The sequence below is a fragment of the Triturus cristatus genome, chromosome 5_2 (assembly GCF_964204655.1).
Source record: "Triturus cristatus chromosome 5_2, aTriCri1.1, whole genome shotgun sequence".
Classification (NCBI taxonomy): domain Eukaryota; kingdom Metazoa; phylum Chordata; class Amphibia; order Caudata; family Salamandridae; genus Triturus; species Triturus cristatus.
The window spans coordinates 1,113,437,735-1,113,462,176 of NC_140588.1; the positions used below are offsets into that span (position 1 = coordinate 1,113,437,735).

Here is a 24,442-nt window from a genome sequence, read left to right on the forward strand (position 1 = left end):
AGGGGACATAACGGATCAGGAAAATTCATATTTCCACATTCCCTCCTTGTCCCCTACTGACCTCAGGAGATATCGATCTTCATTAATCCATCAATCTGTTCACCTAACATCATTTGTTCTTCTTTCTTCATCCGGCATTGTGAACGAAAACTTGGATGTGGGATGCACGATGTGGCACACAGACCACAAATCGCTGGCCCACATTGTAGACATAAGCAGCAACTGAATAGTATGAGAAAGCCAATACCTAGGAAGGATAGTATTCTCCATCCCCAGGCCGACAACACGCTCCAAAACCAACCGGACCAAGTCCAGGTGCCTGGATTCTGGTGTATCTGGCTTACAATCTTATGAAGGCGAGTTATAGCTTTATATACAGATGGCGAATTTTCTGGGATGAATATGCAGCAACTTGATCCGATGACCCTACAAGCTCCGCCCCTATCGGCCAGGATGACGTCAAGGACAAGACGATTTTGAAGAACAACAATCCGCATCGCAGACTGCTCCTCTGTTAAGTTGCCTAAGGCGGAAATAGTTTCATTTACTACGGCTTCAAGGGTCCTAGTTAATCTTCGTATCAGCTTACTATTAGTGACTGTGCCTATATAGGGAAAGAGACCTTTATTGAAATCTGTATATTTTTCCCATGCCGTCTCAGTGTAATCGACAATTGGGAGATCTCTCTGCTGTCTAGTGTGTACTAAATGGATATTCCTATGATAATCAGGAGGGGCTAGGAAAACAGGTGGCAGTAGGAATGCTATGTAACAGGTGCCATCCCAATCTAGAGGTAAGCGTGTATATGCGGTCTGACCACATATGAAATAGGAATGACGAGAAGCTCTAAATGTAGACTTGCCTTGGTCACTGAATTTTATTACAGTGGTGCATTTACTATGGCCCATGTGTATGGAACCATTCTTTCTTACACATAATTCCCCTTTTACTGGGAATACTGACATGGCGGGCAATATTGGTGTAGTTTCGGATTCAAAGTTCAGGATCATGAGATTAAGTGTAAAATTACCTAATCCATATACTTCATTTTCTAGATCAGTCCCTGTTCTTTCGGGAAGTCCCTCCTTGTTGGGGTAGCAGACGTTGAGCAAAACTAGGTTCAGGTTTGAATCTAAGGAATTAATTAAACTAAACCATGCTCCACAGGAGCCATTGTGGGTGAACGGATATGGAAAGAGAGGCAATACTCCCTTATAGTTCTGATAGGGAGGGAGTCGGCCACATATCCAACAATTGGTAGCATTGCTGGTCTGATGGGAATGATGTAACATACTAATGAAAGTGTTATTACGCAGCGCAAATCTATAGGACAATTCATGCGGAGGTAATTCGCTAAAAGAATGTTCTGCAGTTACATTGTGATTATGTTTAAGAATAGGATAATACATGTGCAATAGTATGCTGACAATGATGATCAGAAAACTTAGAAAAAACAAAATTAATAACGTTACTGTGCAATGACTACGCAGTGATTTACAATACGCATGCTTCTTCAACTGTATTAGACTTTTTCTTTCTCTATTCAGGTCTAGAGGATACATGTCAGGGACAAATTCAACCGCTTCACCTTGGAGAGGACTTAAACAATCAAATTGTCTGACTTTCTAGACCGTAATTTTAATTTATAGAGTTCGGTTTCAGTCTTTTCAACCAAAGGGAGTTTTGAATCAGTCTGTGAGGGAATGCCGGGCACAATGTCTACATCAGAGGATAGTCCATGAAATTTCTTGATGTGGCTCGAATGTAACCACCCTTTTCTACCCTCGATCTTCACGGCTGTCCTCGTCGTCAGTAGCACGAGTTGAGGCGATTTCCACCTAGGATCCAGCTGAGTCTTCCGGTCAAAATTTCTCACTAGCACCAGGTCCCCGGGGACTACGTCATGGGGTTTTACCTCGGTGTTATCGGGAAAGGCTGCAGCTACCTGTGAACGACAAGATTGTAGTGCAGACATCAAGGAAGCCAGGTAGTCTGTCAGCATAATACAGTCAACATCAGTGATTTTGCGAGGTATAGGCGTCCCCCACATATTTGGTGGTCTACCAAAGATCACCTCATAAGGGGATAGCCCTGTTCGAGAATGTGCTACCATTCTCATGTAAAAGAGTGCAACTGGTAAGGCTACTATCCAATCGACTCCTTTTTCTCTACATATTTTAGACAATCTAATTTTCAGAGTTTGATTATGTCGTTCCACGAGACCTGCTGCCTCGGGGTGTCGGACACAGTGAAACTTCCATTGATAACCTAACAAAAGTGAAACGTGTTTCATTAGTTCGGATGAGAACGGCTGGCCGTTATCTGAGTAGACAACACGTGGTAAACCATATAGTGGGAAGAATTCTCGAACTAACTGTTTGGCAGTAGTCGGGGCAGTGTAATCTGAGACGGGATATGCCTCTGTCCAACGGGAAAGAGCGCATACAACTACAAGGACATATTTGAATCCTCGACAACGTTCCATCTGGATATAATCCATCTGGAGGACTTCAAAAGGGTGATCAGGGGGCTGAAATCCACCCTGCTCTACGGGGATGCTTTTACCTGGATTAAACTGACAACATATCATACAGGTACGGACTTTTTGTTTAGCTGCTGCTCGTAAATGTTTGTTGAACCAAATGTGTTGAATGCTGTCTAGCATAGCTTTTTCTCCTAGGTGTGCTGGACTATGTATTGTATTAATAACAACTTGAACCATGGAATCATGGAGGAACCATACAGATTTTTCCTTCGTCATCCATCCTTGATCCGTTTGGATCCCTCCTAATTCAGTCCATTTCTTTATTTCATCTGGTGTAGCATGTGTCTGTATGTCAATTACATCAAGAGCGGGATCCTTAACTGTCATGCAATGTGTTGGTATCGGAACTATTGTCTTTGTCACGTCAGTTGTATGGGTCTGATTCTGAGCAGTCTGTTTGGCTGTTCTGTCAGCTAAATCATTACCCTGAGAAATGATATCGGTAACTTTCGTATGGGCCTTGCATTTCATAATCGATATTGCAGTGGGTAGATGAATTGCCTCTAATAAAGCTTGAATGAGGGGTCCGTGCTGGATGTGGGCACCGTGAGAAGTTAAATAACCTCTCTCTCGCCACAGCACGCCGAAGTCATGGACGACTCCGAATGCATAACGTGAATCTGTGTATATGTTGACTTTCTTATTCGTGGCTTGAATACAGGCTTGTGTCAGAGCGATGAGCTCTGCTGCTTGAGCTGACAAAGTGTTAATACAATCGGTTTCAATGATTTCAGTGTCTGTTGTGACTGCGTACGCGGCCACTAACTCTCCTGTACTTGTTCTCATGCATGAACCATCTACATATAATGTCAGGTCTGGATCTGATAATGGGACGTCTGTCAAGTCTTGTCTGGGTTTCGTCGTGATAGTAATAACTTCACTACAATCATGTGCTAGTGGGTCTGTTCCGTTTACTGGCAAAAGTGTGGCAGGATTCAATGTATTACAACGTCTGATCTCTATATGTGGCTGAAACAATGTCAATTCATAACCGGTAAGTCTCGCTATAGTCAAGTGTTGTGTTTGTGTTCGGTTCAAGAGAACCTCTACTGCGTGTGGTACTTGTACTGTCAATTGATGTCCTAATACTATAGAATCGCTTTGTCTGATTGCTAAAGCTGTCGCTGCCACTGATTTCAGGCACGCAGGAAGAGCTTGAGCTACGGGATCTAATGTGCTAGAAAAGTAAGCACACGGTTTGTGCGATCCTGCTTGTTCCTGTGTGAGTACTGCCAGGGCAGTACCTTCGCGTTCCGTAACAAAGAGTGTAAACTGTTTACTGTAGCATGGTGTTGCTAAGACAGGTGCTTGGCATAAAGCTTTCTTTAAGCTTTCAAAGGCATGTGTATGTTCTTGAGTCCAAGGGAGGACAGTCGATGTGGCCGCCTCCTGTGTTGTCAACTGAATGAGTGGTTTTGCTAGAAATGCATATTGAGGGATCCACTGTCTACAGTATGAAGTGAGGCCTATGAAAGCCCGCACCTCCTTCTGTGTCTTAGGTATTGGCATGTTAGCAATTAACTGGATGCGGTCGGGTGTAAGCTGCCTTCCCTCCTTGGACAGCGAGTGCCCAAGGTAAACAACTCGCTGGACACAGAATTGCAGCTTAGAAGGGGACACCTTGTGCCCCTTGTCGGCCAGAAATTGTAAAACCGTCAGTGATGCTTTTTCACATTCAGGTTCGCTTCGAGCGGTGATCAGCAGATCATCGACATATTGAAGCAGTGCAGTGTTGATTGGCATGTGGATACTGTCAAGTTCTCGTTTCAGTGCTTGGCTATAGATGCTGGGGCTTTCTGTGAATCCTTGAGGTGCGCGTGTGAATTTAAAACTTCGTCCATTTAAACTAAATCCGAACAAGTATTGGCTTTCCGGATCTATCGGGACGCTGAAAAAGGCATTTTTGAGATCAATTACAGTAAAGAACGTTGCTTTGGAGTCAATGGCTGTTAGTAATGAAGAGATGTCTGGGACCACGGGGTATTGTGGTACAATGCATTTGTTTAGCTCGCGCAGATCAATAACTAATCGATATACTGGCGGGGCTTTTGGATCAGTTCGTTTAAGAATCGGAATTATCGGAGAATTACATACATTGGAGTTGGTTTCCACAACCACTCCTTGAGAAATAAGCTCGTCAATGATTTGCAGTAAAACCACTACAGCATCTGGAGGTAACTTGTATTGTCGTATTCGTGGTAATACTACTCCTGTCTTAAGTGTGACTCGATATGGTGTAATGTTCATGCAACCAACATCAGTGGGGCCTTGTGCCCATAAGTGTGTAGGTAAATTCTGCAGTCAGTGATCCATGTCTCGGGACACATAGTGTCCTTTGAAATCACGTAGAAATAATCTTACTCCTTCCGGAGAACAACATATTATAGCTCCTAGAGCTTTCAAAGTTTTTATACCTAACAAGTTTTCCGGACATGATTTAGTAAACAATAAATCTGTAGTTCGTGTCAAGGGACCAATCGTCAGTGGAAGAGGTTGCGATACCTCATTAACGATAGGTTTTCCTGAAAAACCAAGGGCAATATTCTGTGAGCCTGAGAGGGGTGCCCCTGGAACTTCACTACGTCGTATTGTTGTTCTGCTTGCCCCTGTATCAAGTAAAAATTTTCTATCTTGACCTAATAGTTCACTATGTACATAAGGACCTTCCTGATCTACAGGAACCTCAATAAGGGGTAAGTCAACTTCCTTCTCTAGGCTATGTCATGCGTACCGTTGATAATCAGGATAATCGTATTGTGCATACTGGTACATCTGTTGCGTTGCTGCTTGTGTGGCAGCAATAGGCTGTTGCTGTGATACAGCTACGGTCAGTGGTGGAGCTGCCTGTTGCAGTGCTGGCCTAGATTGTGCATGCTGAGGGAGTTGCGTTTGGTTCTGATCCTGTCTAGGTGGACGTGGTCTTTCCTTTGTTGCACCTGTGGCGATATTGTGTTTTAAGACTGGACAATCGTGTATATAATGACCTGGCTGCTTACAATAGTTGCATGTCCCTTTCACAGGACCTGCTGAATCACTGGACTGTGTCATACCCTTTTTATGACCGTCAACTGGAACTGACTGGGCCACAAGCATTTTCATTTTTGTGTCTTTCATGCGTCTTTGTTCATGTTCTTGTTCCTCTCAAATTCTATTGTGGTGATATTGTAACATCTGTAACATCTGTGACGGGGTGTTACTTTGCCAGGTACTCTCGAATTTCAATACTCTATTCTTAACTTGGGGCAGGGAATTTTCAACTAATTTTGTCACAAACAGATTTGGATCTGTTCGGGCGCCAATTTATGTGGTAAATAATTTAATTTAATTACCTGTACTTAATTTGATACGGGAAATATAATAAGGATAACTCAGTAAAATGAGAGGCAGAATCCGTGGTATTAGAGGGTCTGAAAGGCTTTATTCCTTACAAAGGAAATAGGATGGGTCGACCCATGGCAATCATATTCCATCACCACGAAGGTTCAGGAAGGATATGCAATACATTATTGACAGGTAATCGTTTTTATAGAAAAGGCATTACAGTGAAACAGATGCAGGAGGCGTAACAGCTGATAAAACAGATAATAATATGCATACGTAACTAAAAACAGGCGTAACTGGGTGTAACAAAAGAAACGTCATTATGCATGATGTCAGTAATGGGTGGATCCATAAGAGAATCTTGCAATGTTAGCAGAAGTATTTGGCAAAGATGCGCGCGCAGCCGCATGACGTGTGATTGACGTGCAACTAGAGGGTGAAGGGGACTTGACATTTAGCTCTACATGTGGAGACAGAAGTCTGGGGGGTCAAGTCAACCTAATCCCGAATCATATCTAACATCCTATGTTTAAAGAACTATGTTATCCAATAGGAAAGGTTTCTCGGGCAGAATCTATTCTATACTGACTGTGAGTGCGTGTACAAGCGTCTAAGTGTCTACATGGGATGCGAGGGCAGAAATCTTCCATAGTAACAGGGCTATGAATTACTTGCACAAGGACAGCAAGGCCGGGCTCTTCGCTCGGTAGCTGGAAGGATGTTTACCTAAACTACTAGACAGGAATGCATTGAATGGGGAGCGGAGCAGATAATCTTGAAGGTGAAATACAGTTTTTGGCAGGCAGACAGGCCGAAGTCAGGCACCGTTAGCCGCACAGGGAGTAGGACAAAGTTCATGGATACAGATGTGAGCTCAGACTGGAGCTGTCAGAGGTAGGAAGCAGGGAAAGGCTTGATGGCGGCATTCAGGGCCTATTCGCCTGAAATGCAAAATAGAGTAACTGAGCCATATAAAGTCGGTGGCCTTTCATACTTAGGAATCGAATATCCGGCCCATTCATGGCGGATCTGAAAGAGGACATGTTGACGGTGGACGCACATATGTTTGCGTCTTCATAACTGGAACTGGAGGGAACATACATGTACTTGTAGCTTATACATGGAACCGTTGGGGTCTAAGATAGGGGACATAACGGATCAGGAAAATTCATATTTCCACAACCTATGCACTACGTAATACCCCCCACCGAACCATGCAGACACTCAGACTGATACTCCAAAAAACAACTAATAACGTATATAGACACCCATGTAGCTACTCACCAACCCATGCAGCCACTTATACACAAAGTGAGAGAATGATACAGATATTTACATATTTAAACATTACTCAGTAAGCCATGTATTCACTATGAAACACTTAATCAGTCAGTTACACAATCAATTTTTCTTAAACATATCATCCATTTAGACACTTATATATCCATGTATTCTTCCATCGACCTTGAGATATACATATATAAAACATATTTAAATTTCAGAAATAAACACATTCACTGGATGATGTCATCAGTGATGTCATTTGAGATGTCATCAGTGATGTCATGAGTGATGTCACTGACCATGTCATGAGTGATGTAATATGTGACGTCATCAGCAGTGCATTGCGGGCGCGCGAGTTATAGTTAGCTGAACTAACTATAACGGGGGAATTTCATTGGTTTTTTACGAGTGAAATGTCCAGCTAACTATAACATGTGTGAAACCTTTGGTTTTTTCATTGAATTTCTAAGGTTTTTTTAATGCTAATTCCTAACTATAACGTGTGTGAAACCCATGGTTTTTTCAGTGAATTTGCAAGGTTTTTTAAATGCTAATTCTTATATTTACCTTTTTTTTTTTTTTGCAATGTTTTTCACATATTTTTATTTTAAATTTATATCCTCTTTAAAGACTATGGTTAAATTTTAAAAATTCTATAATATATTTTTTATTTTTACCTTTTTTTTAAACTAAACCGGTAAGATATAGTAGTATAACATAGTGAATCTTTTTTTCCCTTTTTTTTTTTTTTTTTTAGTATTTTGTTAACGTGCGCGTACGGTAAGCGCACGTCTTGCTTTTAGTACGTTAGATTTCTACGCTGTTTGCGTTCAGTTACGCAATTTGCGTAGACGTGCGTCACGTGCACGCGGCGCGTAACGCGTACGCTGCACGCGCATGTTACGCGGAAGTGAAGGGGCGTGCCTGTTTTGCGCAAGCGCGCGTGCGCGTGTCTTTTTTACGCGCATGCGTACTTTTACCGTAAGCGCTCCATAAGCGCACCGTAAGCGTACGCGCACGTTGGGTCATGTGATCAAGAAACAACACTTTTGATTGGTTTTTACTACTTTCAGTTCTAGAACTCTCCTACACCACACCCATTCCCCTCATTTCTGCTTGTGATCCCTTAGGAGAAGGAGCTGAGTTGTCTTTGTGATACGATGGCAGAACAGCAGACCTCTTCTGAGAGTGAGGCTAGCAGCACTACCATGAGGCAGAGAAGGAGGAAACAAAATAGCTCTTTCATATGGGAGTATTTTTCTTTTCCAGAGGGCAAGAAAAAGGTAAATGCACCTTTAGTGACTTGTAAGCTTTGTGACCGTGTACTTTCAAGAGGGAATCCTAACAAGAAGTATTCCTTCGGGAATCACACTATGTTGAGACACCTTCATGATGTACACGGTAGGACATATGCTCGACATACTGGAGGTAACCCTTCAGTAAGTCAACCAAGCACATCCACAGCAGCTCAGCCTGGTCCATCATCTGCAGGGCCGAGTCCATCTTCGGCAGGTCAGCTGAGCCCTTCATCTGTGGGGGGAGCATCTCCTTTTTCTGGTCCTCTGGAAATTAACCATCGGTTTGCGAGGGTTACAATGCGGTGCGCCACTTGTTATGGTCTAATTGTTCATAGGGAGACCAGTGTTGCCCTAGTTAACAATAAAATAGACCAGCACATTTGTCCTACCGACTAATATTCCCATTCTTTCTTTCCTCTGTCCCTGTACGAACACAACGGCTCTTTTAAGAGCCAACCTTACCTTTCAACTTTTTTTAAAATATTTTTTTAAACTTTTTTTTGATTTTTTTTTTACCGTACGCGTACGGTACGCGTAATTTTTTTTTTTTTAAATAAAAAAAAAAAAAATCAATTATCACATTACAAGGTCCTTGAGAGATTACAATGAAAAACTGAAAATGTTATTGTGGAGAAGTGGAAAAAAGGGACCATGAAATTTCTGACTTACCATACCCACTCAAAAAATTATTTATTAATTAAAATATAATTTTATTTGCTATAAAAATGGTTCAAGTTTTCGAAGATTTTCTTTCTCAATCTGAAAAAAAAGAAAAAAGTATTAATATTTAATAAAACATTTTATAACACAGTACACATATTTACATATTTTCCCAAAACAATTTTTTGCCTTTTTTTTGCTGTTTTCAGAATATATTGCATTTCACTATAAATCGTGAAAGCAATTGCATTCATCACTTAACAGCGGGCATAAAAAAAATAACAATCTCAAAGATTGTTTAATAAAAGCCCAGAATCTCTTCTCAGTTAAACATAACATTATCGAAATGCAAAATATTATTCATTAAAAATATCATCTAATAACAAAAACTATTTCTAAAAAATACCGTCTGACAATTTTCTTACAGAAGCATAATCTCAAAAATAATATATCTCAAATACATCCACAATACATCTAGTTTCCTTTCTTTTAGGCCAAATGTTAATTTTTGAAATTAATTTTCGATTAAATTTCCAACGATAATCCAATAAAATTCCAAAATGTAAATTGTACAGATGTTACCGATTCTCTCTAAAATTTTGGTTTCCGAAAGATTAATTAGGATTTAATTAAGTCCACAATACAATTGGATACCTTTCCTTTAGGCCAAATGGTAATTTAAAAAATCTTTTTTGATTAAATTTCCAACGGTAATCCAATAAAATACAAAAATTTAAATTGTACAGATGTTACCGATTCTCTCTAAAATGTTGTTTTCCGAAACATTAATTAAGAATTATATAAGTCCACAATAAAATTGGGTACCTTTCCTTTAGGCCAAATGATTATTTCAAAAATCTTTAAATTTGAAAATTCCAATGGTAATCCAATGAAATGGTAAAATTGTTTTGTACAGATGTTGCCAATTCTCTCTAAAATTTAGGTTTCAGGAAGATTAGATAGGAATTTGCTAAATCAAACGGCAAACGTTTACTTAAAAAACAATTGGGAATCTTTACACAGTGTCCAGCCTTTTTCACATTTAAGATAAACTGTGTAATGTCCTGAAGTTACAGTAGGTCCTTCATGGAAAATTATTGCAACTGTTACAAAAGTTGTTCCTGAAATTGATAATTGCTGTCCTGTAAACTTCTTTATTAAAGTATCCAATTTTGAACCATCAGCTCTACATCGTTGCATCATTAAAATTACATACTGTCCGTATTCCTTTAAAATTAACGTTGAAAACATGTCAGATTTACACTCACCGCATTCCATGCTATGATTAGCATCTTTAACTAATTTAGCAAAAGTGACTGTTTTACTCTCTGGCAATGTTAAATAAATAAACCTTTCAGAATCAACATTAGAGCCACATGTATTGAAACAGTTTTCACAACTATGTTCCCATTTATAAGAGAGACCAAACAAATTTTCAATGTGTACACCTTCTTCTTCCAGTACCTGAAGAAAATACATCAAGAATTCCTGTGCGTCTTGCTGTACATTTTGAGAAAACTGTGTACATCCTGAACATACATCTAAAAGTTTTCTAATTTCAGTAGCACTTTCTATTTGAGTTTTATCATTACTCAGCTTTTGAAAAAGGAGACTCAACTCAGAACAGAATCTTTTTCTCTGATTTACTATTATCTGCTCTTGCAAACTTTCCAAATAAAATGCAACATTCCGCACTACATTAGCGTAGCAGTTGACACCAGAGCTATTTTCAAAATGACATCCTACAACCTCTTCTTTATTTTCCTTTTTCTTTTTGCTTGCAATTACATCACTCCTCTTTTTTTTCCTCATCTCTACATCCTCATTACAGATATTCTCATTTCTCCTTTTACGAGAAACTACACGTTTCTCTAACACAGGATACTGACCTAAATGAGGAGTATAGGTTCTTCTTAATCTATTGTACTCCTTTACACAATTTGCATCAGCACTAACTTTTGAGTCATCAAAATCTATCATGAATAAACCAGATAATGTTTTCACTCGTGACAAAGCTACATAAGCCATACCTTCTTTGAACACAGATGAACCAATGTTTACAAATGCACAATCTACAGTCAATCCTTGAGACTTGTGAATAGTTACAGCATATGCTAGAGAAAACGGAAACTGTTTCCTTTGTACATATAAGTCTTTCACAAGCATAAAACGAACTGTACAACGACAAATGTCAATAACTTCTTCTATCTCATCAAATTTTATTTTTAAACATTCAATTCCATCTTTTTTCTGATAATTAATAAAACCCACAACTCTTCCCATAGCTCCATTAACTAAACCTTTTTCAACATCCAAATTTCTCCTTAAAAATACTCTACAGTTCATGCAAACATATAGATTTTTTTCTAATCCAGCAGTTTTGGAAATGTTCTTCTCTAGTGAATCCAATTTTTTTTTCAGTGTGCCTGTTAATGTGATAGTAATTCTTCCATCTTGAATTTTGTCCACTGCTTCCAATTTCCTGATATCTTCCTTTTCCAATTTCAAAAGCTCCTCATTGAATATTGAGCATTCACGTAGAGTTGGCATTAAGCAGATGACACTTTTCTTTTCTGCAATGTTCTTGTATATCTTCTCTGCAACTATTTCTTCCTTTGGAAATAAATTATGTAGCAACCGACTCTGTAATGCTTTTGTGCCAGCTTCAGTGAGTAGTCCAATTCGGATATCTTTCAGAATACTTCCATATTCTTCATCGTTTGCTTGTCTCATATTAGTAGTAAGTTCCTTGTACTCAAAGAAAGACCAAATATTTGCATTACCGATGCTTCCCAATGACTTCTTTGTGTCTTCATGTGTCACAGTATTAAACACTGGTTGTCCTTTAACTGGAGTAAGCTGTAGAAGATCCCCAAAAACTATGACATGTTTTCCACCAAATAACACGTCATAGTCTGTTCTTAGAGTTTGCTGCATTCTTAAATGCACAAAGGCAAGCATTAAGTTTGATACCATGCTCACCTCATCAATAATGAGAACTTGCATCTTCTTCAATACTCTTGAAACTTCGAAGCATGCTTCTCCAGTTAGCTTGTGGTACTGTAATTTGTTCTCATGCTCCACTGGTAACATTAGCAAACGATGTAAGGTGATTCCTTTTATGTTATATGCTGCTAACCCAGTTGGAGCAGTAACCACACAAGACAAAGTAGAATCCGTTTTTTGCTGTAGGTAGCTTCGGATTACTTTTATTAGGAAACTTTTTCCAGTTCCAGCTTGTCCGCTTACATACATCCTGATTGGATGAAATGATGTGCATGAGCACTCTTTTTTTTCATGTAGAAATCCGTGATCAATTTTGTTTCTGATCTCTTCATAAATTTGTTGCTGCTCTTCATTCAGTTGTCTTTCCAAATTTGGTAAGTCTATAAATTCTTCTTGAGCTTGATTCATAGCCGTTTCCACTTCATTCATGGCTATTGATGCTTCATTTTCAACGATTGGTTGTCCTAGGGGATCTTGACTGAGTGTTCCTGAACTTTGGCTGTCTTGAGAACTGTCTCTAGCTATTTCAGCTGCAATTGTAGTTTCCTGTTCAATTTCTTCATTTAACATTTGCACATAATTTGTGAATGTACTGCATTGTATGCTGTCTTTGCAAGCATTAAAAGAATCTTCATAGCTTTGAAATTCTCCCAGTAGTTCATCCTCTGTACGCCATGGTTTAAACAGCTGTAAAAGAGCCAAGTAGTAAAATTCCTTTTTGTCAGTAGTGTCGCAACTCAGCTTCCTGTGATTTATCAAACTTCCTTTTGTTTGCTTCACCAAACATCCTTCCTCACCAATGACTTTATATTTTCCATTGTTGATGTCTTCTGCGGCTTTCCGTGAATAAATGTAGTTTTGCAGAACTTCATAGAGACACATGTTCTCCAGATGATGACTTCTCTTGGGATAATATGTGTCCAACATGTTTGATTTCAAAATATCTGTACTTTCTGGGTCATTCTCGGCCAAATATTCAATTTCTCCAACAGATTTCAGTACCCGATTTCTCATTGCTGCAAGGCCTAAACTTGCCCAAATTATTCTTCTTGATTTCGAGTAGAGACTTGCAGAAGATAACCTATCTGAACATTCGTAGGATCCAATTTCTCGATGCGATAACATCTTTAAACTGAAACTGTACAGCTTCTTACTGACAGTCTTCTCGTGAGAAATCTCTTCCCACATTTCTTTCAATTCAGTTTTTTCAGATTTAGTAATGTAAGACGTTACATATCGAGCAACAGCAATGGAATTGTCAGCTACATACTGTATATCCATGTTAGCATTCCACATGGATAAAATGACTGGGTTGTAGTCATTTATATTTTTTGATTCTTCTTTTCTTTTTAGGTTGTAGGTATTGTTAGGTGATTTTCTTGTGATAGTATGTCTCACAGATGACATAAAACTGTTTACTCTTCCATTTGAAAGAACAGGTCTAGGAAATCCAAATCGACATTTAGTGTAGTATTTATCTTTGCTCTTGTATTTCCGTCGACAGTATTTTCCACACCGATGACTTTGGAAACGTAAAACTTGCTCCTTTAACTTTTTTTCTTCTGTGCTTTTTGGTATAGCACATGTTGCATATTCTTCAATGTAAGATAACACTGCTTCATCAGTATCTGTTCCAAACTTTGGGGCATCCTTGATCCACAACAGCATATGAATATGAGGAGCACCTCTTGCCTGATACTCTTTTCTCCAAAAGAAATCCACTACTTCTCCAAGAGGTGGATTTTTTTTATTGCAGATGAAGGACATCATAGCCTCAAATCTATGATTGAAATATCTGCAAACATTAACCGGATGCAATGAGCACAGTTCTCCTGCTGTCTTGTATTCGATGTTTTTAATGTTTGAATTTGCCTCTCGTAGAAAATCCAGTAAATCATCCTAAGCGTACTCAGCACAGCTTAGGGTAAGGAACCATGTTGGTGTTCCTAAATTTCGTAACATGCATTTTAATTCACCATGGCGTCGGTACCAATATTCATTTGTCCCACGCTAACAAGCCATCAGATTGATCAGTTGTGTTTCCAAATGATCATCTCGGTGCTGCACTTTCTCCATAAAATCCTTAGCAGACACATTTTGTAAATGTACTCCACTTTTTAAAATGTGATTTACTGCATATGATAATGCAGACAAGTCGCTTTCAAATAAAAGATGGAATAAATAAGGAATACTTTGTCAAAATCTTGGATCTTCTGCATATAGTCTTGTAGTCCGATACTCAGAAGCTGGAATCTGTTCTGGACGTTCATCGTATCGTCCTCCTTTTCCTTTAGGAAACAGCTGGGGAAAACATCAAGCTTCCAAGCTCTCCTCCCATACACTCACGGGAGTTCCTTTTGCTTTCTTCATCTGAAAGAGATCAATATTGTCTCCCATAACTTCTTTTGAATAAAGAGGATGTATGCTAAAATGTTCATAAATTTCTTCTTCCTTTGACTTGTCCACTTTTTTAATTTGTCCAGTTGGTGTTTCTGTGTCTTCTTGTAAATCTTCTTCTTCTTCTTCTATATAAATTGGTTCATACCATTTGTTATTCCTTTTCAAATACAAATTTGCTCTTTGTACTTTCCGTACATCTACCAGCTCCTGCCAAATCTTCTTATTCTTTGTAGGTACACCATTAACCAGAATAACTAATGGTTCAGTTTCCAAAGTATCTGCATCAATAGTTTCCATATTTTTTTTCAAATCCAAGGGCAAATACACCACTCTACCTTTTAAACCTCTCAGTAAATCTGAAGGAGGTAATTTACCAGTTTTGGGCTCCATACGTACTATGGTCTGGAACGGATGAACACATTGAATAAGTATAGACTCATATGTATTTAATTCAGAAAGTTCGGCAGGAATAACATCCAATTCTAAATTATTATGTACAGCTCTGGTCGGCATTCTATTTTCCTCTAACTTGTTGTAACAGTATTTACAAATACGCTGATCTTCACCCAATTCAAAACAATTTTCAAGAAATATATATGTGGCAAAATCCTTCCACTTATAATTATCTTCATTTTCACTTTTTCTGTAGAGATCAACATTCCTAGTTTGTTTTCTATAATGAGTTCTGCGGCAACAAATACAAGTTATATTTGGTCTTTCATTAGAGATTATTGCAAATTTTGTTATGTGATCATTAAATGTTTTACTTACAGAGGGTTCTACATTCTCTTCCACTTTTTCCTCATTTACTGTGTCCTTTTCTGCACTGTCTTGTTCAGGACCAAAGTAACAAAACTGAATTACATCAATAACCTTCTCTACATCTGATACCGATCCACGGAACAGAGCCCTATTCAATTCATCTAACTTTATTGCTGGACTTTTAGCAAAATACAACCGTCTCACAAACTTTCTCATTTCAGTATGATGAACAGCCAGCATCCTAAAATGATGAAAAACACTTTTACACACTTTTCTAGATAGACAAGCCAGAGAATGACCCTGCAAACCAGTATTCTCTCTCACTCTGCATGGATCTAGACTTTGAAGCACCTTAATCTTCTGTTTTACACTTTTTTTACTATATTCTCTTAGAAACTCACGAAATTTATCAATAGATTCCTGACGCACAGTGCAAATACTACTACAATTCCAAGTGTACACTGGGGCTTTAGGACGTCTCCCCATAGCCTCATCCGCCATCACTTGTACCTCATCTCTTGGAACCATTATCTCCTTCTCCATTATGCAACCATTTTTCACTTCATAAGCACGACCTCTGGTGTCAACTGCATGGAGCAAACTATTACTTTGAAAATAACTCTCTTCATTAAACAAAGGTTCACTACTTGAACTATGCATCCATTCTCCTAAAAACACTTTACAAAAGTTTGTTCTTTTCACTACTCTTTTCCTTTTGCATTGTGATTTCAGTACATTAACCATTTTATCTAATGTACGCATCCTATTCAAAATTAAAATGAATAGTTTCCTTTTTAATTCTAATGCCTTTGCTGCAATGGCTTCAATTTCTTTTTTTCTCTTGTAATATTTTGCCTTTTGCTTATATTTCTTCACATCCTTTATCAAATTGGACATAACTCTTCTCTGAAACATTTTTCTACGTATCTCTTTAAACGCTGTTTTTCTGTTTAAGTTAATCTTTATTGTTGCAGAAGGTATATTTGCATTAACTAAATTCTCAATTTTTTCCTGTTCTTTTCTATTGAAAACATTCTTTCCAGTACAGACATTTTGTACATTTTTCCTTTTTTTGAAGATGTTCTTTAAAAAATCTTTTGTCTGCTTACCAGAAGACTTTCTCTTTTTCCCAACATGAGCATCTCCAACTAACTTAGGTCCTCCAGTTGTCTTCAAATATAGTTTTTTTTTGTGGTTTTTCCTTAGTCTGGATTTTGTAGGCATCTTAAATTTTGTTCACTGCTCTTCAGCAATACCTGAAAAAAACTAAAAAAAAAATCCTTTTTTTAATTTAAATATATTACTACATTTTTTATGATCGTTTCAAATCTTAAAATACTAAGTACCCCTTTCCTAGAAGTGAAAATCACAATAACACCTTCACAAATTAAATATCTAAAAACAATTCCTGTGTGCACACAGAGTCATGCTTTGAAATTAGGCAGAAAACAAAATTTCTTTGCCAATTGGAAAGCACAATTTCTACTACTTTTTTGGCAAGTGATAAGTACTTTTACAGTCTGACACATTTTGAATCCACTTTTCAGATTCTGATAAAAGCACATGTACAAACTACTTTTTGAGACCAGCACCATGTGTAACCTGGGTGACTGACTACACTCCAGCAAGGGCAACCAGCCTTAGTGATGCTGAATGTATTTGCATTACTGACTGCAACCTCAAACCCCACTCGGTTGTGAATACTGTGCATGATTCCACAGGATAAGCAGCTGGGTGTGTGCTAAGAGTCTGCTTCTGCATGAAAAATAGCTCCCCCTTTCCATCTAATGCAAATGTAAAATCACCAGAGCAATACCAAACAGCTTTCTGAGACCAGCAACATGTGTAACCTGGGTGACTGACTACACTCCAGCAAGGGCAACCAGCCTTAGTGATGCTGAATGTATTTGCATTACTAAGTGCAACCTCAAACCCCACTCGGTTGTGAATACTGTGCATGATTCCACAGGATAAGCAGCTGGGTGTGTGCTAAGAGTCTGCTTCTGCACAAAAAAATAGCTCCCCCTTTCCATCTAATGCAAATGTAAAATCACCAGAGCAATACGCAATAAATCTCTGCCTGTAATTCCTCTTTGCACACAGAGTCATGTTTACATATTAGTCAGAAAACGAAATTTCTTTGCCAATTTGAAAGCACACTTACTACTCTTTTTTTTGGCAAGTGATAAGTACTTTTACAGTCTGCCACATTATGAATCCACTTTTTAGATTCTTAAAAAAGCACATGTCCAAACAACATTTTCAGACCAGCAACATGTGTAACCTGGGTGACTGAGTACACTCCAGCAAGGGCAACCAGCCTTAGTGATGCTGAATGTATTTGCATTACTGACTGCAACCTAAAACCCCACTCGGTTGTGAATACTGTGCATGATTCCACAGGATAAGCAGCTGGCTGTGTGCTAAGAGTCTGCTTCTGCACACAAAAATAGCTCCCCCTGTCCATCTAATGCAAATGTAAAATCACCAGAGCAATACCAAACAGCTTTCTGAGACCAGCAACATGTGTAACCTGGGTGACTGACTACACTCCAGCAATAGCAACCAGCCTTAGTGATGCTGAATGTATTTGCATTACTAAGTGCAACCTCAAACCCCACTCGGTTGTGAATACTGTGCATGATTCCACAGGATAAGCAGCTGGGTGTGTGCTAAGAGTCTGCTTCTGCATAAAAAAATAGCTCCCCCTTTCCATCTAATGCAAATGTAAAATCACCAGAGCAATACCAAACAGCTTTCTGAGACCAGCAACATGTGTAACCTGGGTGACTGACTACACTCCAGCAAGGGCAACCAGCCTTAGTGATGCTCAATGTATTTGCATTACTGACTGCAACCTCAAACCCTAAAAGTATTCCTCATTTATACCACTACACCTTAATTTATGGTAAAAACATAGTCCATATTATTTTACATGTTTGTATTTGCATTACTAAGTGCAACCTCAAACCCCACTCGGTTGTGAATACTGTGCATAATTCCACAGGATAAGCAGCTGGGTGTGTGCTAAGAGTCTGCTTCTGCAGAAAAAAATAGCTCCCCCTTTCCTATTAATGCAACTGTAAAATTACCAGAGTAGTACGCAATAAATCTCTGCCTGTAATTCCTCTTTGCACACAGAGTCATGTTTTCATATTAGTCTGAAAACAAAATTTCTTTGCCAATTTGAAACCACACTTACTACTCTTTTTTTTGGCAAGTGATAAATACTTTTACAGTCTGACACATTTTAAATCCACTTTTCAGATTCTTAAAAAAGCACATGTCCAAACAGCTTTTTCAGACCAGCAACATGTGTAACCTGGGTGACTGAGTACACTCCAGCAAGGGCAACCAGCCTTAGTGATGCTGAATGTATTTGCTTTACTGACTGCAACCTCAAACCCCTCTCGGTTGTGAATACTGTGCATGATTCCACAGGATAAGCAGCTGGCTGTGTGCTAAGAGTCTGCTTCTGCACAAAAAAATAGCTCCCCCTTTCTATCTAATGCAAATGTAAAATCACCAGAGCAATACGCAATAAATCTCTGCCTGTAATTCCTATTTGCACACAGAGTCATGTTTTCATATTAGTCAGAAAACGAAATTTCTTTGCCAATTTGAAAGCACACTTACTACTCTTTTTTTTGGCAAGTGATAAGTACTTTTACAGACTGACACATTATGAATCCACTTTTCAGATTCTTAAAAAAGCACATGTCCAAACAACATTTTCAGACCAGCAACATGTGTAACCTGGGTGACTGACTACACTCCAGCAAGGCCAACCAGCCTTAGTGATGCTGAATGTATTTGCATTACTGACTGAAACCTCAAACCCCACTCGGTTGTGAATACTGTGCATGATTCCACAGGATAAGCAGCTGGGTGTGTGCTAAGAGTCTGCTTCTGCATAAAAAAATACCTCCCCCTTTCCATCTAATGCAAATGTAAAATCACCAGAGCAATACCAAACAGCTTTCTGAGACCAGCAACATGTGTAACCTGGGTGACTGACTACACTCCAGCAAGGGCAACCAGCCTTAGTGATGCTGAATGTATTTGCATTACTGAGTGCAACCTCAAACCCTAAAAGTATTCCTTATTTATACCAGTACACCTTAATTTATCGTGAAAACATAGTCCATATTATTTTACATGTTCCTCACATTTAAATTTCTCCCAAAACAGAAAATGATAAACACAACTTCAACAAAAGGAATTCCAATTCTATTATTCATTTCTTAATTTACCATATACATCCCCTCTCAAACTCTAAACTCACCTTTAAAATTAGTTAGTTGTGAAAGAAATGTGGCACTCAAACAGCAGATTATCAGAGCCAGGATCTCTGTTCTGTACACCTCTCTCCTCTCAGCATAACCAGATAATGGCAAAGTTTCCCTCTCTTTTTCCACACATATACATGTTAATTTCAAATCTCAGTGCTTCCCCCTTTTTTTCAAATGTAATCACACATTTCTATTGGTTGAAAACCAACCCTTTTCCAAAAGTACCCTTCCCCCAACTTGACTTCAGCCTAGTACCCTTCCCCCAACTTGACTTCTGCCTGCTACCATAGCAACAGCTCTTGAAACACTGCTGTGTAGAGTTAGGTCAGAAGTTCACCACACAATGCTTCATTTCCAAAGAGCAGGAGTGCTTGACTTTTCAAACCTAACAGCAAATCCATAGTATTGTTCTTTGGTAACACATTTTTCTGTACCAATACAAAACATGCTTCTATAAATTTACACATACAGCCTAATTTTTATTGTAGAATGGTATGAAACAGCCAATCAGTTCTTTTTTTTATAAAAAAAATATGTATGCCTCCATTTCCAAACTGTCTTTCATTTCTTTTTACCATTCTGCTGAATTTCACCTCCTGAGTGCACCCCGATCTCCTTGGAAGATGTTCACAGTGTGGATTGTAGGGCACAGCTATGTCTTCTGGAGTGAAAAGTATGCAGAGAAAACAGGTATGGTGAGAGACCTTGCTTTGCCAAATGTAGACATTAAATGGATTGGTCAGAGAGGGTTAAAGTGGCACCAATTGATGCCATTGGTGAAATCCTTCATGCAAATCCAACACCCTGACCTTATAATAGTGCACTGTGGTGGCAATGACCTAGGCACTTTGACTGGGGTAGGTCTGGAAATGCTTATGAAGGAGACCTTTGCACAACTGTTTTCACTTTTCCCTAAAACTGCCTTTGTGTTTTCAAACATATGCCAAAGGCAAAAATGGAACTGGTCCAATCATTTTTGTCCACAGATTGACAAAGCAAGAAAGCACGTCAACAAATCTGTTTCTGCTTTCCTCCGTGACTATGGTATGGGTTCCATTTACCACAACAACTTGCGTTACGACATGCAAGACATTTATAGAGGAGATGGTGTACACTTCACTGATGAAGGGAACAGAGTCTTCCTCTTGAACCTTAGACTCTGCATCGGTACTTACTTGTAGGTACCACTAAAAAATCACTTAATAAACACAACGGCTCTTTTTAGAGCCCCCTAATATCTAAACACTTAAATCTGCATTTCATTTTTTTTTTTATTTTTTTTTTTTACCGTACGCGTACGGTGAGCTTACCGTACGCGTACCCCGTGATTTTTTTTAAAATTAATAAATGTTTTTTTTTTACTTTTCTCTCCTTCTTTGACCCCCTTTCAAATGTTAGGGGGTCTGTAACTCTCTTCCTTGCCCCCTTTTCAAGTTATCACCCTTTTTTTTCTGAGTGAAACACACAAAATGGCGGCCGCCGCTTCCTGGTTTCGACCGATTCGAATGTTTACTAAGATCTAACAGCCAATCAGAATCGCACTCGCGCACGTCACCGTACGCGTACGGTAAGCGCACCGTAAGCGCACCGTAAGCTGGCTCAGATATATGTATTGATTTAAAGGCTATTTTCTCAGAACCTACTGAACAGATTTACACCAAACCTACAAAAGGCACTTCCTTGACCTGTAGACTACCTCTCTGCCAAATTTCAAGGAACTCTGTTCAGCCGTTCGGGCAGTAGCTGTGTCTAAAGGTCCTATGGAAAAATGCATGGGAAAAACGCGTTTTGGGACCCCCCTTTTATCTCAGCCCCCGCTTGACGAATCCCCCCGAGACTTTCAGGGTAGGAGCGGAGCGTATCGGCCCATTAGTTTTGAAAATTTCGCAAGGATTCGTCGACCGGCTCCAAAGTTATTCAAAATAGAATGTTGCGGTTTTCCTATGGAAACAGGGTCCTAACTATAACTACCTACTGGCGACCGCCAGTAGGTAATATATATATATATATATATATATATATATATATATATATATATATATATATATATATATATATATATTATCTACTGGCGGTCGCCAGTAGATAGTTATAGTTAGGATTGTGTTTCCATAGGGAAATCTGAAAATTCTATTTGGAATAACTTTGGCGCCGGTTGACGAATCCTCGCTAAATTTTCAAAACTAATGGGGCGCTCCGCTCAGCTCCTACCCTGAAAGTCTCGGGTGATTTGTCAAGCGGGGGCCGAGAAAAAAGGGGGGTCCCAAAACGCGTTTTCCCCATGCAGTTTCCCATAGGACCTTTAGTCGAAGGTACAGCCCGAACGGCTGAACAGAATTACTTGAAATTTGGTAAAGGGGTAGTCCTCAGGTCAGGGAAGTGCCTTTTGCATATCTGGAGTCAATCTGTTCAGTATTTCGTGAGAAAATTGCATTTAAAAGCATATAAATATCTATAGCCGCGCACCGTGCGCGCACCGTGCACGCACGCTGCGCGCACCCTAACGTGCGCGAGCGTAATTCTGATTGGTTGTAAAATGTCAGTCAACATTCGAATCGGTCGAAATCAGGAAGTGTCGGCCGCCATTTTGTCTCTCGCACTGAAAAGGAAAGGTGGAAAAAAGGTGGAAAACGTGAAAAAGGGGCATGGAAGAGAGTTCCTGACCCCCTAGCCTTTGTCAGGGGGTCACGGAAGGACCCCCCAGGGTGAAAAAAAAAATTTATTATTTTTTTTAAAAAATCGCGGGGTGCGCGCACGGTGCGCGCACGGTGAAAAACCTTAAAAAAATATATATATTAATATATACATAACTTAGCATTTAAAAAACGTACAAATTCACTTAAAAAACCATAGGTTTCACACACGTTATAGTTAGGAATTAGCATTTAAAAAACCTTGCAAATTCACTTAAAAAACCATAGGTTTCACACATGTTATAGTTAGGTGGAGATTTCACTCGTACAAAACCAATGAAATTACCCCGTTATAGTTAGTTCAGATAACTATAACTCGCGCGACCGCCACTCTATCACAAGGATGATGTCATCAGTGATGTCATGAGTGATGCCACTGACCATGTCATTAGTGATGTAATATGTGACGTCATGAGCATTGGATTTCGGGCGTGCGAGTTATAGTTATCTGAACTAACAATAACGGGGGAATTTCATTGGTTTTGTACGAGTGAAATGTCCACCTAACTATAACATGTGTGAAACCTATGTTTTTTTAAGTGATTAAGTGAATATATATATATATATATATATATATATATATATATATATATATATGTATATATATATATAGCCCCTTTGCAAACATATAGTTTATATTCATACAAACTGGTTTTGAAAAATTGACATAACTTGTGGCAAAAGATCACGTTTTAATCAATAATAAAATCAAACTAAAATGTTTGTATTTTATTTTCAGAGACGTGGGGGCTGAGAACCAAAATCTGTTAAGAAGAAAAATCAAGCACATTCTTAAATATGACGCCAGCAAAAGTAACCCCTTGTCTCCCACCATCCTGCCTCAGGCTGACTGTCTGATTTTGCCTCATTGTTTGGAGGTCCACACGAAAGATGAAGAAGGGTTCTGCATTGCTTTAAGAAATCTCTCATCACTGTTAAAAAATGGAGGGCATTTAATCCTGATAGCGGACCTCGATACCACTTATTACATGAGTGGGAGCTTTAAGTTTCCCCATCTATGTATGGATGAGAGTTTTATAAGGAAAGCGTTAGGGGATGCTGACTATGTCATTGAGGAGCTGCAGGTGTTTCCTAGGACGGTTAATCAATTGTATGATGTGATAGATTACAGTAGTATAATACTTGTTCATGCTCGAAAAGAAATACCTGTTTAATGTACTTATGGATCCTAATTTATAGACATAATATTGAAAGGATTAGCTTGTACCTGTCCTGCATCAAAAGTCTTCTTTCACCGTCTTTGTTGACCCTATTGCTTCTGAAGCCAGTGGTGCTCTGCTCTCTGCCTCTCCTCACTGCTTGACAACTGGACATTGCTTTTGCTGGGACCGCCTTCCCTTGGCTCTGCCAGGTTCTGTCTCAGTCAATGTCCCCTTGTCCTTTACTGCTAGGTGAAATGGAGTCAATAACTTCCTGTAGTAGTAATGATTGATCTTGCATTTGAATTGCAGCTAAAAAGGTTGATTCAATCTTACAATAAAATGATGGTCCATTCTCTCAAACAATTGAAATCTTGCGCATTTTGTTCTGCAATGTTCTAAGTCTGTGTGTGTGTCCATTACTGCCCATACATAGATGGTTCAGCTATCCAGTGGATATTGTCCATTGGAGAACAGGATATAGCACTCTTTTCACTATTTATGAATTCCAAATGTGCATTTTATATTTAAATACAGCTATAAAAAACAAATTGCACTCATTTTAGGGTTAAATAATGTTTTAATAAATAAAACAGGGACAGTCCACCCCACTGTATTCTTTCCAGCACCCTTCCCTTCCTCTGAACGCCGAACCTTTTACCCACTGCCCCCCAAGCCACCTATACCTTTTAAGTGCCTGACATCATCCTATGAACCACATCTGTTCAGTAATGTATTGACATCTCACAATTGTTAAAGAATTTGCAATCTACGGGCCTGACTTCTATCTTGGCATTATGTCCATCCACCCTTCATGATGGAGGTTTCAATCTGCTCATCTTGTTTGTGGAGGTTTTTCCTGCCTAATTTATATATGCAGAGAAAAGACTCCATCAGCCTTATCATCTGACCAGCAGGTCTCCTCTGTCCCCAGCACACATCTGTCTGTCCTTCAGATCTGCAGCCTTGCAAGAGTGTAGCAGGAGATTGATCATGTTGCGTTCCTGGTTTCCCCTTGCCA

At 39.0% G+C, this 24,442-nt stretch overlaps 1 protein-coding gene across 1 annotated transcript in view; it reads left to right on the forward strand.

Moving 5' to 3' along the window:
* LOC146829823 (nicotinamide N-methyltransferase-like) overlaps positions 1–23,781 on the forward strand; it is a 64,935-nt gene extending 41,154 nt beyond the window's left edge. The window contains exon 3 of the mRNA XM_085606737.1: positions 23,001–23,781. Within this exon, the coding sequence (XP_085462863.1) occupies positions 23,001–23,436 (436 nt within the window). The 3' untranslated portion in view covers positions 23,437–23,781. The remainder of the gene's footprint in view (positions 1–23,000) is intronic.
* The last annotated feature ends 661 nt before the right edge of the window (positions 23,782–24,442 follow it).